Genomic DNA, 12,643 nt, shown 5'->3' with positions numbered 1-12,643 from the left:
CTGTAAACTGACCGTAGACAATCCACAATCTGACTGTATTAGTCTGGGTCTGGTAAGGAAGACAGTCTTCTCTCTGGTGTCTCAGACAATAAAGAATCTGCCTGCAATGCAGGAGACCTGGGTTCGACCCCTAGGTCAGGAAGATCCCCTGGAGAAGGAAATGGCTACACACTCCAGTATTCTTGCCTGGAGAATTCCATGGTCAGAGGAGCCTGGCAGGCTACAGTCCATGGGGTTGCAAGCAGCTGTTAGGTGGTTCAACAGAGGGCATTTATCACAGGGAACCTGTCACCAAGGTGGTGGAAAAATAAAAATGGCAAAATAGGAAGGTGAGGGCTGTCTAGCAGGATCTGTAATCATGGATCTACAAAACTACTCGTAGGATCTACGCCACTACTTGAGTTGCCTCTCAAAACAGAAAAGGGTGAGAAATACCCTTACATCTCCCGACTTCCCACTTTCCAGTCTGCCACCAGAGCCTTTCAAAGCCGATGACAAAGGAGACTGGGAAATGTAGATTGCAGGCACTGGGCCTCTGCAGTCCCAGCAGAGTAGGACGAGGGTGGGGATCTGAGAGCACTCACTCAAATAACTGGCACATCAGGGAGCTGAAAGCTGACTTAATTAGAACAATAAGACATCAGACCTGGAACTTGGAGGTCACCTCATCTACTCTTTCATTTTTATAGAGCAGGAAACAGACCCCAAAAGAAATGATGTGCCAAAGAGTAGCAGAGATGAGACTAGAACCCAGATCTTCTATCTTAAAGAACCTCTGTTCTTTCTTGTACTCCAGGGGTCTTCATTATTAAGCAGAGCTTCTTCGTTGAATGAGGACCCACAGGGTGGCTTCCCCCTCTCCCAGCACCATTGCTGCCACTCAAGAACTTTATAGGTGACCTGGGACTTTGACCTCCTTTTTCTTGCCAGTGCCACTGTAGAAGGACACTTAGAGGACTGGGCAGTACAGAGTGCTTTCCTGGGTTCAAGCCAGAAGAAGAGACACAGAGGGGAGAGACTTTTCCTTCAGGTCAGCAGACAACTACAAGACTCCCTGGGCTTTCGGGTTAAATTGTCCCTTGTCCTTGAGCAGTGGCCTCAGGCAGCATAACTTGGCCACCCGCACCCACTGCAGGTACTGGCAGGTGATAGGACTGGTGATACACTATGTCTTGCAGCTCTGGCTCCTCACCCAGGACCCTTGATGATGACCTAACTCTCTGATCTTAGTTTCAGGAAGACCTTAGGGGGAGCTGATATGAGCTATTGATAGCCCTTGCTTTCGGAACTGGTTAGTCTTATAACTGCTTTATTCACTCTTTGGTTTCTCTTGGCCCTTGATTCAGATATTTGGAGAACACATATCCTTTGCTTCAAGCAAAATAAGCTCCCACATTTGCCTGGATGGCCTGTTGGATTCCACCCCATCTACCTGAGTAGTAGTTGCATTCCAGATGAACGCACTACACATGGAATTGGCTTTTAAAGTGTGGAGGTGGCACCTCCCCTTGTTTCTGCCTAGAAAGCTGCAATACTTCACCCTCTGTGAGAAGAGAGGTATCTGTCGATGCTCTCAATGCTAGAGAAGCATTCCAGCAGCTGGCGATCTTGTTTCCATTCTGGAGATCCCTGCCTGCCCCCCAGGCCTTTTCCCATCAAGGCTGTCACTCCCAGCCTGTCTGTGGGTCTTGCCTGAGACCCTCCTCCTTCTGTATGTTTTGCAGCTTATGCTTGTTTTCTGCTAGAAACTGGCCCCAGTGGAGAAGTGACAGGGTGTATCGAACCTCTGCCATCCTCAGCACTTGTCTTCCAAAGTCATCCTGAGTGTTGACATCCAGTTGCCAACTGAGAAAAGAAAGAAGCAAGTTATATTTGAGTTTTCAAATACAACTGTTTTGGTTTTCTTCCTTTTCTTGACTGTATGGGAAAGATGGAATATATTTCTTCTCTTGTAAGTGTTTAAATGACACAAAGACAGAAATATAGATCAATGGAACAAAATAGAAAGCCCAGAGATAAATCCACACACCTATGGACACCTTAAATTTGACAAAGGAGGCAAGAATATACAATGGAGAAAAGACAATCTCTTTAACAAGTGGTGCTGGGAAAACTGGTCAACCACTTGTAAAAGAATGAAACTAGAACACTTTCTAACACCATACACAAAAATAAAATCAAAATGGATTAAAGATCTAAACATAAGACCAGAAACTATAAAGCTCCTAGAGGAGAACATAGGCAAAAAACTCTCCGACATAAATCATGGCAGGATCCTCTATGACCCACCTCCCAGAATATTGGAAATAAAAGCAAAAATAAACAAATGGAACCTAATTAAAATTAAAAGCTTCTGCACAACAAAGGAAACTATAAACAAAGTGATAAGACAGCCCTCAGAATGCGAGAAAATGATAGCAAATGAAGCAACTGACAAAGGGTTAATCTCAAAAATATACAAGCAACTCCTGCAGCTCAATTCCAGAAAAATAAACGACCCATTCAAAAAGTGGGCCAAAGAACTAAACAGACATTTCTCCAAAGAAGACATACAGATGGCTAACAAACACATGAAAAGATGCTCAACATCACTCATTATCAGAGAAATGCAAATCAAAACCACAATGAAGTACCATTTCACGCCAGTCAGAATGGCTGCTATCCAAAAGTCTGCAAGCAATAAATGTTGGAGAGGGTGTGGAGAAAAGGGAACCCTCTTACACTGTTGGTGGGAATGCAAACTAGTATAGCCACTATGGAGAACAGTGTGAAGATTCCTTGAAAAACTGGAAATAGAACTGCCTTATGACCCAGCAATCCCACTGCTGGGCATACACACCAAGGAAACCAGAATTGAAAGAGACAGTGTACCCCAATGTTCATTGCAGCACTGTTTATAATCGCCAGGACATGGAAGCAACCTAGAGGTCCATCAGCAGACGAATGGGTAAGAAAGCTGTGGTATATATACACAATGGAGTATTACTCAGTCATTAAAAAGAATACATTTGAATCAGTTCCAAGGAGGTGGATGAAACTGGAGCCTATTATACAGAGTGAAGTAAGCCAGAAAGAGAAACACCAATACAGTATACTAACGCATATATATGGAATTTTGAAAGATGGTAATGAGAATCCTGTATGCTAGACAGCAAGAGACACAGATGTATAGAACAGTCTTTTGGACTCTGTGGGAGAGGGCGAGGGTGGGATGATTTGGGAGAATGGCATTGAAACATGTATATTATCATATGTGAAACGAATCCCCAGTCCAGGTTTCAATGCATGAGACAGGATGCTCGGGGCTGGTGCACTGGGATGACCCAGAGGGATGGTGTGGGGAGGGAGGTGGGAGGGGGGTTCAGGATGGGGAACACGTGTACACCTGTGGCGGATTAATGTTGATGTATGGCAAAACCAACACAATATTGTAAAGCAATTAGCCTCTAATTAAAATAAATAAATTTATATTAAAAAAATAAATAAATGAAGATTAGGCCCTAGATGGTTGGATGGCATCACTGACTCAATAGACATGAGTTTAGGTAAACTCTGGGAATTCGTGATGGACAGGAAGGCCTGGCATGCTGCAGTCCATGGGGTCGCAAAGAGTCAGACACAACTGAGTGATTGAACTGAACTGAACTGATCATAACGAAGGACAATAGATTTTTGGTATACACTGATTTAGACTCTGGGTTTAATTGGTTTTCAAAGGCAACCGTGAAAGCACAAGAGAAAGGTGTTTTTTTGTTTTGTTTTATTGCTGTGACATGCAGCATGTCAGATCTTAGTTCCCCAACTGGGGATCAAATCCATGCCCCCTGCATTGGAAGTGCAGAGTCTTAACCACTGGGCCACTAGGGAAGTCCTTGAGAAAGGATTTTTATGTGAGTATGTTGGGGAGGGAATAGCTGCCACAAGGTTTCTGGCTGTGGCTTCTAGTAAATCTCCAGTTTTTGGAAGGCACTGGATCAAGTCCCTTCAAATCCATGTCAACTGATCTTTTGCTTGTCATTCAAGACTGATGACTTAGGAAGTATGTGGTCTAGTTACTAGAAAGAGAGCCTGATCCACCCACCACTGCTGAATTTGTGTCCAACTCTCTGACCCTGTTCCATGCCACAAAAACCTCGTTTTCTCTGAACCCCCTGAATTTGAATTCTTTACTTGGCAGGATGAGAGTTTGGACACAGACTCACCCTCCTCTGCTGATTCTCCTTTCAAACTGAGGCAGTGGTGGCTAGCTACTTACCAACCCCATTCCCCTTTCTTCCACAACATGGAGTTAGACCATATTTTCCAGCTAACCTTCCTTTCAGTTTGGCGGAGTCTTGTGACTGAGGAAACACAGTGAGGCTTGGTTCTGAAAACCTCCCTGTGATCCTCTCTTCTCTCATTTGGCAACTACGCGTCAACCCAGGATGACTTTGGAAATTGCGTGTTGAAGATGACAGCTTTTGTCAGTCAGGTTACTGAATGACTGCTAAAAACCAAACACTAGACCTAACATGAATGAAAACCACAGTCTATTTACGAAAAGGGTTAGACTATGGAGATGCAAAGCTTTATCTGTTTCAGCATTTGGCATCACCATACCTAATAAAGGGTGTCCCAGGTGGCTCAGTGGTAAGGATCTGCCTGCCAATGCAGGAGACGGGGTTTTGATCCCTGGGTAGGAAAGACCCCCTGGAGAAGGAAATGGCAACCCACTCTAGTATTCTTGCCTGGGAAATCCCATGCACAGGGAAGCTTGGTAGGTTATAGTCCATGGGGTTGCAAAGAGTTGGACATGACTTATCGGAGAAATGTCAGTAACCTCAGATAGGCAAATGACACTGCTCTTATGGCAGAAAGCAAAGAGGAATTAAAGAGCCTCTTTTTTTTTTTTTTTTAAAGAGCCTCTTGATGAAGGTGAAAGAGGAGAGTGAAAAAGCTGGCTTAAAACTCAGCATTCAAAAAACTAAGATCATGGCATCCAGTCCCATCACTTCATGGCAAATAGATGGGGAAACAATGGAAATAATGACCAACTTTATTTTCTTGGGCCCCAAGTCACTGTGGACAGTGACTGCAGCCACGAAATTAAAAGACACTTGCTCCTTGAAAGAAAAGCAATGACAAAACTAGACAGCATATTAAAAACCAGAGACATCACTTTGTTGACAAAGGTCCATATAGTCAAAGCTATGGTTTTTCCAGTAGTCATGTATGGATGTGAGAGTTGGACTGTAAAGAAAGTTGAGTGCCAAGGAACTGATGCTTTTGATCTGTGGTGTTGGAGAAGACTCTTGAGATTCCTTTGGACTGCAAGGAGATCCAATCAGTCCATCCTAAAGGAAATCAACCCTGATATTCATTGGAAGAACTGATGCTGAAGCTCCAATATTTTAGCCACCTGATGTGAAGAGCTGACTCATTGGAAAAGACCCTGATGCTGGGAAAGATTGAAGGCAGGAGGAGAAGGGGATGACAGAAAGTGAGATAGTTGGATGGCATCACCGACTCAATGGACATGAGTTTGAGCAAACTCTGGGAGTTGGTGATGGACAGAGAAGCCTGGCGTGCTGCAGTCCATGCGGTCACAAAGAGTTGGACACTAATGAGCGACTGAATAATGACACAGCTGTTCTCACATCAAACCTTTCCTCCCTAGAAATGGCCCCCAGCCATATCAGTCTTTTTCCTCCTTTACCATTGTTCTCACCTGATGTGTCTGCCATGGCCCCTTGGTTTTGCCGGCTGCTTCACACCTTTCTTTCACTCCAGGTTGGTGCCACTCCAGAGGCCTGCCTTTCACCAGTATCTGGGCCTTCAGCATGCCTTAGCCCCCATGTATTGGTCAATTTGTTTTCCTGATCCTCACTGTGGCTTATGCAAATCATTGCCCTTCCTCCAGACCTCTTTCTCCACTGGTGGCCTTGCCTCCTACCTCACTGAGAAAGTCAAGGTGCTCCTGTCAACTTCTAATCCTTCTCTGTACCACCCTCCAACTCCTTCCTTCTGGTCTCAGAGTCATGTTGATGTTCTTCTGCCTCCACTTGTGTCCACTTCTGGACGTCAGAGTTGTAGTAGTTGTGGCCCACGGGCTTAGTTGCCTCTCAGCACGTGGGATCTTCCAGGACTAGGGATCAAATCCATGTCCCCTGCATTGGCAGGTGGATTCTCGGTTAAGAATCCCTTGGACCTCCAGGAAAGTCCACCATTTGTGCTCTTGATCTAGCCCTAAGACCAGATGGCTATTCTGCGTGATGACACCTCTCTCCTCAATACACTTAAATCTCTTTCTTTAAATAACATAATAACATCAACAAAATTCCCAGAAAGACTCATCTCCATTCAGTTTGTCATTCCCATTCATTTTTTCATCTACCACAATCTAGATTTTGCTCCTATCTCCTGGCAAAAAAGACCACCACCTTCCTTACTGCCAAGTCCAAAGGCCTCTTTTTAATTCTTATCCGCTTTCTCTTTAGCATTTGATATTGCTGATCTAACGACGTTCCCACCTGTCCTATTCTTGGCCTCCTTAGTGGGTGTTTGATTCTCTGTCCCAGCTTTAAGCCTTAGTGTGGCCACATGTTCTGTCACTGACCCTTTTCCCTGTCCTTCCTTCCTCTTTCATCTTGTCGCTCTCATGCTCTCTGGCTCCTCCTCACTTTCATTCTGCATAATCTACTCCGTGGGATTCCAAGTCAGTTTTTATATCGATGACTTACAGATTGAGTCAGTATGTAATCAATTCTGAGTTCCAAATGATAATATCCAGGGCTCCTGCTGCTGCTCCCCCTATGGTGGAGGCTCCATGGGTACTTCAAGCTCAGTTCGTGAGAAGTTGACCTCAGTATCTCTCTCCACCTCACGCCTGCTCCCCTGTATGCCCAGTGATGCTGCCTGGAACCATCAAGCCAGAAACTGTACTCTTTGCAATATTTTCATATTTCATCTTCATTGCTTTGAACCATGTTAGGTCCTTACTATCTCTTGTTTGGAGCCCCACAGGGATCTCCTAACCAGTGCTCCCACCTTCAGTCTTGCTGACCTCTTATTGTCACCAGAGTCATCTTTCCAAAAAACAAAACTTTATGCCATCCTCCAGCCCAAACCCTTTAAAGGATCCCTGTTTCCTATAAGACAAAGTTCAAGGTCCACTGCTCGGTTTAAGGCACCTTCCATGGCCTGCACCTGCCCTGCCCCCTTCTCTTTCCCTAAACTCCTGCCCACTCAGCACCTTGCTGTTCTCCAAAGTCACTGTACCTTTGCCTGGACTAGCCCCCTGTTCAGAATATCCTCCTCTTCCCTGCCTGCCTGGTGGACATCACTTAACTTTTGAGACTCAGTTCAAGCACAGCTTCCTCTAGAAAACCTCTGATTGCTTTCCTAGAGGAAAGTTGATCTCTCCTTCCTTTGTGTCATAACCAGGGCCTCGGGGTGGGAGGAGCAGACGGGGGTGCTCTGCTCCCCGCCCTGCGCCGTGCATGCTGAGACCAAGGGCCTTGTCTTTCATCACTGTGAGCCTGGCACCTCACCCAGCGCCTGGCAGGCCTCAGTACACTGCTTCCCTTGGTGCTGAATGGGAAAGTGGGTATGTGGGAGGCCCCGGGAGAATCTTGAGTTTCAACTATAGGAGCGTCTTGGACTGAGAACAGGGCTGTGAGACTTTATTTATGCAAGGAAAGCACCCCCCTTCACTTCACCCATTACTTCTTGAGCACCCCTCCCTGCTCTGCGGTGGGTCCCTGGTAGGCAAGGTGGTCGTTGCTAGGCTCTCCTGAAGGCACTGTGTCTATTGTCGAGATGAATCCTCTTCCAGGTGCATCTGGAGGAAAGTGCCTGCAAGAGAAGGGTGAGCCAAATGGCAGGGGCCAGGGCACGGATGGCAGGAGCTGATGGGGTGCTCACAGCTTTGGTACCCAGTTACTCAGTACCTGGGTCCTGTCTTTGTGCGACACGCTGGGCCACTCATATACAGGAAAAAAAAGTTCTAATTAGGTTTTTCCTCACTTTGCCTGTGTGTACAGCAGGTCCCAATCCCACTCTAAAAAGTTGGAGCCCACCTTGTGATTGGATCCTTAGCATTCCCCCTTCCGTTTGTTCCGGGCATAGCGCCAGCAGGACAGGGCCAGGGGCCGGGGCTGAGGTCCTCTTTACCTGAGGCTTTAGCGTAAACTGTCTGCTGATCTCTGCTCTGGGTGACACAGGACAGGTACATCTTCTGATCCTCGATCTTTTCCACGTTGACGTTCAGCACAGCCAGAGAGCCCAGGGGAATCAAGCTGGGAGAGGAGGTGGCTTAGCCCCCGCTCATGTAAGCCCCTGGGCCCTGCCCCTCAACTCTCTGTCCTCCCCCAAACTTCTCTTCATCTTACCTTGTCTCAAGGACTTAAATGGCTCCCGGCTCAGGGCCCATCTGCCAGCAACCAGAGTTGCATGGCAGAAGTTCTGATCTGGCCAGGGGACCAAGGGACTGTGTGGCTGGGGAAGGAGCATGACAGGTCTTCTGCACCCCAACTGCCCCCTCAATGGCCCACACCCCAAAGATCTGTACTTACTTTAAAAAAAATGATCTGATTTTTTGTTTGTTTGTTTAATTTTTTGGCCACACCGTGTAGCACGTGGGGTCTTAGTTCTCTGACCAGGGATTGAACCCACACCCTCTGCATTGGAAGTGAGGTGTATTAACCACTTGACTGCCAGGGAAGTACCCCATACTTACTTTTTGAACCTGATGTTGAAATTTACTGTTAATAGCCCCTCTCCAGACAGGTAAGCAGTTTTAGAAAAGGTCTCATCTATCAAGGCTGCCAGGGACCCTCCGTGGACAAACCTGGGGGAAGGGGCAGGGAGTAAGGCCAGAGACAGAAACCACCACCCCCGCCTCCCCCACTTCCATCTTTCCCCAGGAAAGGAAAGGAAAGGAAATGGATCTGGATCCTGTCTGATCAAACCAGTCAAAATCAGCTGGTTTTTCTTCCATGTTACTACAGCCTGTGTTAGCAACCACTGATACCATTATTGTATTTCACCAGGAAAAAAATGTTTTTCTGATAGAATGAATGGAAGAAGCCTTTTTTTGATTCATCACCTAATTGCTGGTAGCTATTACTGTAGTTTGGAAAAGTGCACTCCTTCAGGGGATGGAAAAATCCCTGAACTTTTGGGCTTTAGTCTCTAAGCTGACCTTGGGCAGCTCTCACCTCACCAGTCACTCTGGCCAGTGTTGAGCCCACATTTTCAAGATGGGTAACCATGAAACTTGACCTAGGATCTATTCAGTGATGACAAGATGGACTCCCGAGCGGCACTGCCTGTGGAAAGCTGAGAGCCAGCTTCAGCAGATGCTGCAAACACTTGCTTTATTTAGAGGGTGCAAATTCTTGTTCTCACTTGTGTAACCTGACTTTCTTCATGCCAAAGCTCCATTGCTGGTTAAGTTGGGGAAAATAGAGAGGCACCGAGTTTTAGAAAGCAGATAACTCGAAAGAGATTCCAGTTTCTGACTTTCAACAGTGTGACCCCGATTCTCCACAGACCAGGTCAGCTTCCCTGCTGTGCTATCACGGGTTACCCTGCTGTGCCTGCCACCAGCCAGCTTCCCACACCCCTGCTTCTGCTCCCTTTGGTGGAAGTACTGGGGGCCATGCAACCACACCCGCCTGGTTTGACTCCTTGCTCCACCTTCACTACCTGTTTGATCTTGTGCAAGTTGCTAAACCTTTCTGAGTCTTAGTTTTCTCACTGTGAGTTGTGAATAAAAATAATTTGTGTCCCATCAAATCAAATGAGGTAATGTTTATAAAACTTTACATATGCCTCTAGCCAGTTCCCTTCCCACATGGCTTGAAATAGGGGAAGAGTTGTAGCCAAAGAACAGTACGCCTGCTCTTCCCTCTTTGTTCAGGGCCCAGGACCCAGTGGCAAGTGTGAAGATGCTCCAGGGTAGCTCTTGGTCAGTTATTCTACCCTGCCTCATTGCCTTGGGGCTGGACGGGTACTTGTAAGATAAGAGAATGTGTGTATATGCTGTGCTTAGTTGCTTAGTTGTGCCAGACTCTTTGCGACCCCATGGACTGTAGCCCACCAGGCTCCTCTGTTCATGGGGATTCTCCAGGCAAGAATACTGGAGTGAGTTGCCGTGCCCTCCTCCAGGGGATCTTCCCAACCCAGGGATTGAACCCAGGTCTACTGCTTTGCAGGCAGATTCTTTTAAGGGAAGCCCAGGAATACTGGAATAGGTAGCCTATGCCTTCTCCAGGGGATCTTGGTCTCTGCCCCTGGGTCCTGGCACAGAGCTCCTGAAACCCTCATAATTTCCTGTGTGATAGGAATGTCTCTTGTTCTAACAAGGTGACTCTGTGTGAGCTCCTGGTTGAGGGCTCTTTACCAGAAAGACCAAGCCATGATTGCTGTTGTTACTGCTAAGTCGCTTCAGTTGTGTCCAACTCTGTGCGACCCCATAGACGGCAGCCCATGAGGCTCCTCTGTCCCTGGGATTCTCCAGGAAAGAATACTGAAGTGGGTTGCCATTTCCTTCTCCAATGCATGCGTGCATGCTAAGTCACTTCAGTTGTGTCCGACTCTGTGCGATCCTATGGACAGCAGCCCCCAGGCCCCTCTGTCCACAGGATTCTCTAGGCAAGAATACTGGAGTGGGTTGCCATTTAGAAGCTTGGAATTTTCAGTCCTGCCGCCACAACCTCTAGTTCTGTTGAGAAGGGAGAAGGGCTGAAAGTGAAGTTAATGATGGATCATACCTATGTGTTGAAGCCTTCATAAGAATTCCAGTTAGTATGGGTTGGCGAACACATCCACACTAGGAAGATGATGCACCACAACTCCACAAGGACAGAAGCTCTTGAACTCACGATGTGTTCCCAGACCTCCTCTTACAGACTTCTTCCATCTGGATGTTCATCCTTTGGTGGTGGTTTAGTTGCTCAGTTGTGTCTGACTGTGACCCCCATGGACTGTAGACCGCTAGGCTCCTCTGTCCACAGGATTTTCCAGGCAAGTATACTGGAGTGGATTGCCATTTCCTTCTCCAGGGGATCTTCCCCACCCAGGGATTGAACCTGGGTCTCTTGGACTTCAGGCAGATTCTTTACTGACTGAGCTACTAAGGAAGCTTGTTCATCCTTTACAATATCTTTAATAAACTGGTAAACATAAGTAAGTGTTTCTTTGAGTTCTGTGAATGGTTCTAGTAAATTCATCCAACCAGAGTAAAGTGTACTGGGAACCATCAGTTACTGCCAGATCAGAAATTGTGGGTAGCCTGTGCACCTACACTAGCAATCGGCATCTAAAGAAGGGTGGAAGCAGGCTTGTGGGACTGAGCCTTTAACCTGGGGGGTCTGACACTATCTCCAGGTAGACAGTGTCAAAATGGAGTTCTATTGTAGGCTCCCCACCCAGTTGGTGTCACAGAGAATTTCTTGGTATTGGGAGAGCTTCCAGCCATTTGGTGACTGAAGTGTCAGAAGTGAAGTGTTTTGTGTGAGAGTGAAAGAGGCTCACAGGAAAGAAAGACAGCAGGAAGTACAAGATTTTTCCTTACACAGGGAGATAGACTGACCTGGGTGTTTCTAATTCAGTGCTGACCCCATCTTGGATCCCTTCAATCTTCTAGCCTCAGTGTCAAGGGGTCCTCTTCTGCCTTTCCAGCCCCACCTCCATGAGCCCCTAAATAAAAGGCCACATTCCACCCTATCCCTGCCCCTTTGGGGGGTTTTCCTCTTCATAAGGGAGGGGACCCGTGGCCTGGGTAGAGCTCTGACCTAGTCCCCCAGTGTCTGCACGCACTCATGTGGCAGTCCCCATGGAAGATACCTTCAGGATGGCCAAGGTGACGAAAGGGATGCAGTCAGAATCCGTGGCCTGCAGAGGTGCTGACATCTAATAATCTCTTTGAATTCTGTTTAACTGCAACTCAGTCTGTCTCAGGTCTTGGGACCCTTACGTTTCTCCTTCCCTCCCCTCTCTCCTCTCCCTTGCAAGGATTCTGACTCCACAGTTAGCCTTCAGTGACTGTCTAAAGCAGGAACAGGGATCAAGAAGGCAGACAAATGTGGACCTGGTGACCCAGTGTCCTTAAGCAAGAGGCTCAGGGCCCGTCTGAATGTGTATTTATGTCCAGCGTGAATGTATTTACGTCCAGTGTGAGTTCTTTCCTGGGTCTCTTCCCGGTTTGGAGGCAGTGGAGTACAGAAGAAGCGATGGATTTGGAGTCCCGCCTCCTGGGTTAGAGTCCTGGATCTGACCTTAACTGCCTGTGCTACCTTGGGCAAGATCACTTACCTCTGTGCGTCTCAGTTTGCCCACTGGGCAAAGGTGAAGTTTGGAGAGATAGCCTGATAGCTGTATTGTGCTTTATGGTTTATGAGTACATAAACCATACATATGAGTCCATAAACCGAGGCCCTTCATTTCTCTTAGCTGTTCTGGGAGGTAGATATTACTGCCCCAAGATTTAGGTAACAAGACTGAAGTGCATGCATGCTAAGTCATTTCAGTTGTGTCCAACTCTTTGTAGAGCCCCATGGACTGTAGCCCACCAGGCTCCTCTGTCCATGGGATTTTCCAGGCAAGAATACTGGAGTGGGTTGCCATTGTCTTTTCCGGGAGACTGAAGGCCAGGAGACAG

General features: G+C 47.0%; 1 protein-coding gene across 1 annotated transcript in view; it reads right to left on the bottom strand.

The window, feature by feature from the left end:
* Window positions 1-7,786: 7,786 nt before the first annotated feature.
* THEM5 (thioesterase superfamily member 5) overlaps window positions 7,787-12,643 on the bottom strand; it is a 10,457-nt gene continuing 5,600 nt past the window's right edge. The window contains exons 4-6 of the mRNA XM_010857470.1: window positions 8,717-8,827; window positions 8,152-8,276; window positions 7,787-7,833 (exon numbers count right to left, since the gene is read on the bottom strand). Of these exons, the coding sequence (XP_010855772.1) occupies window positions 7,787-7,833; window positions 8,152-8,276; window positions 8,717-8,827 (283 nt within the window). The remainder of the gene's footprint in view (window positions 7,834-8,151; window positions 8,277-8,716; window positions 8,828-12,643) is intronic.

This window comes from Bison bison, unplaced genomic scaffold (genome assembly GCF_000754665.1).
Source record: "Bison bison bison isolate TAMUID 2011002044 unplaced genomic scaffold, Bison_UMD1.0 scf7180017864381, whole genome shotgun sequence".
Taxonomy (NCBI): domain Eukaryota; kingdom Metazoa; phylum Chordata; class Mammalia; order Artiodactyla; family Bovidae; genus Bison; species Bison bison.
The sequence above is the reverse complement of the archived record's forward strand: the minus strand, read 5'-3'. Positions and strand labels throughout refer to the sequence as shown.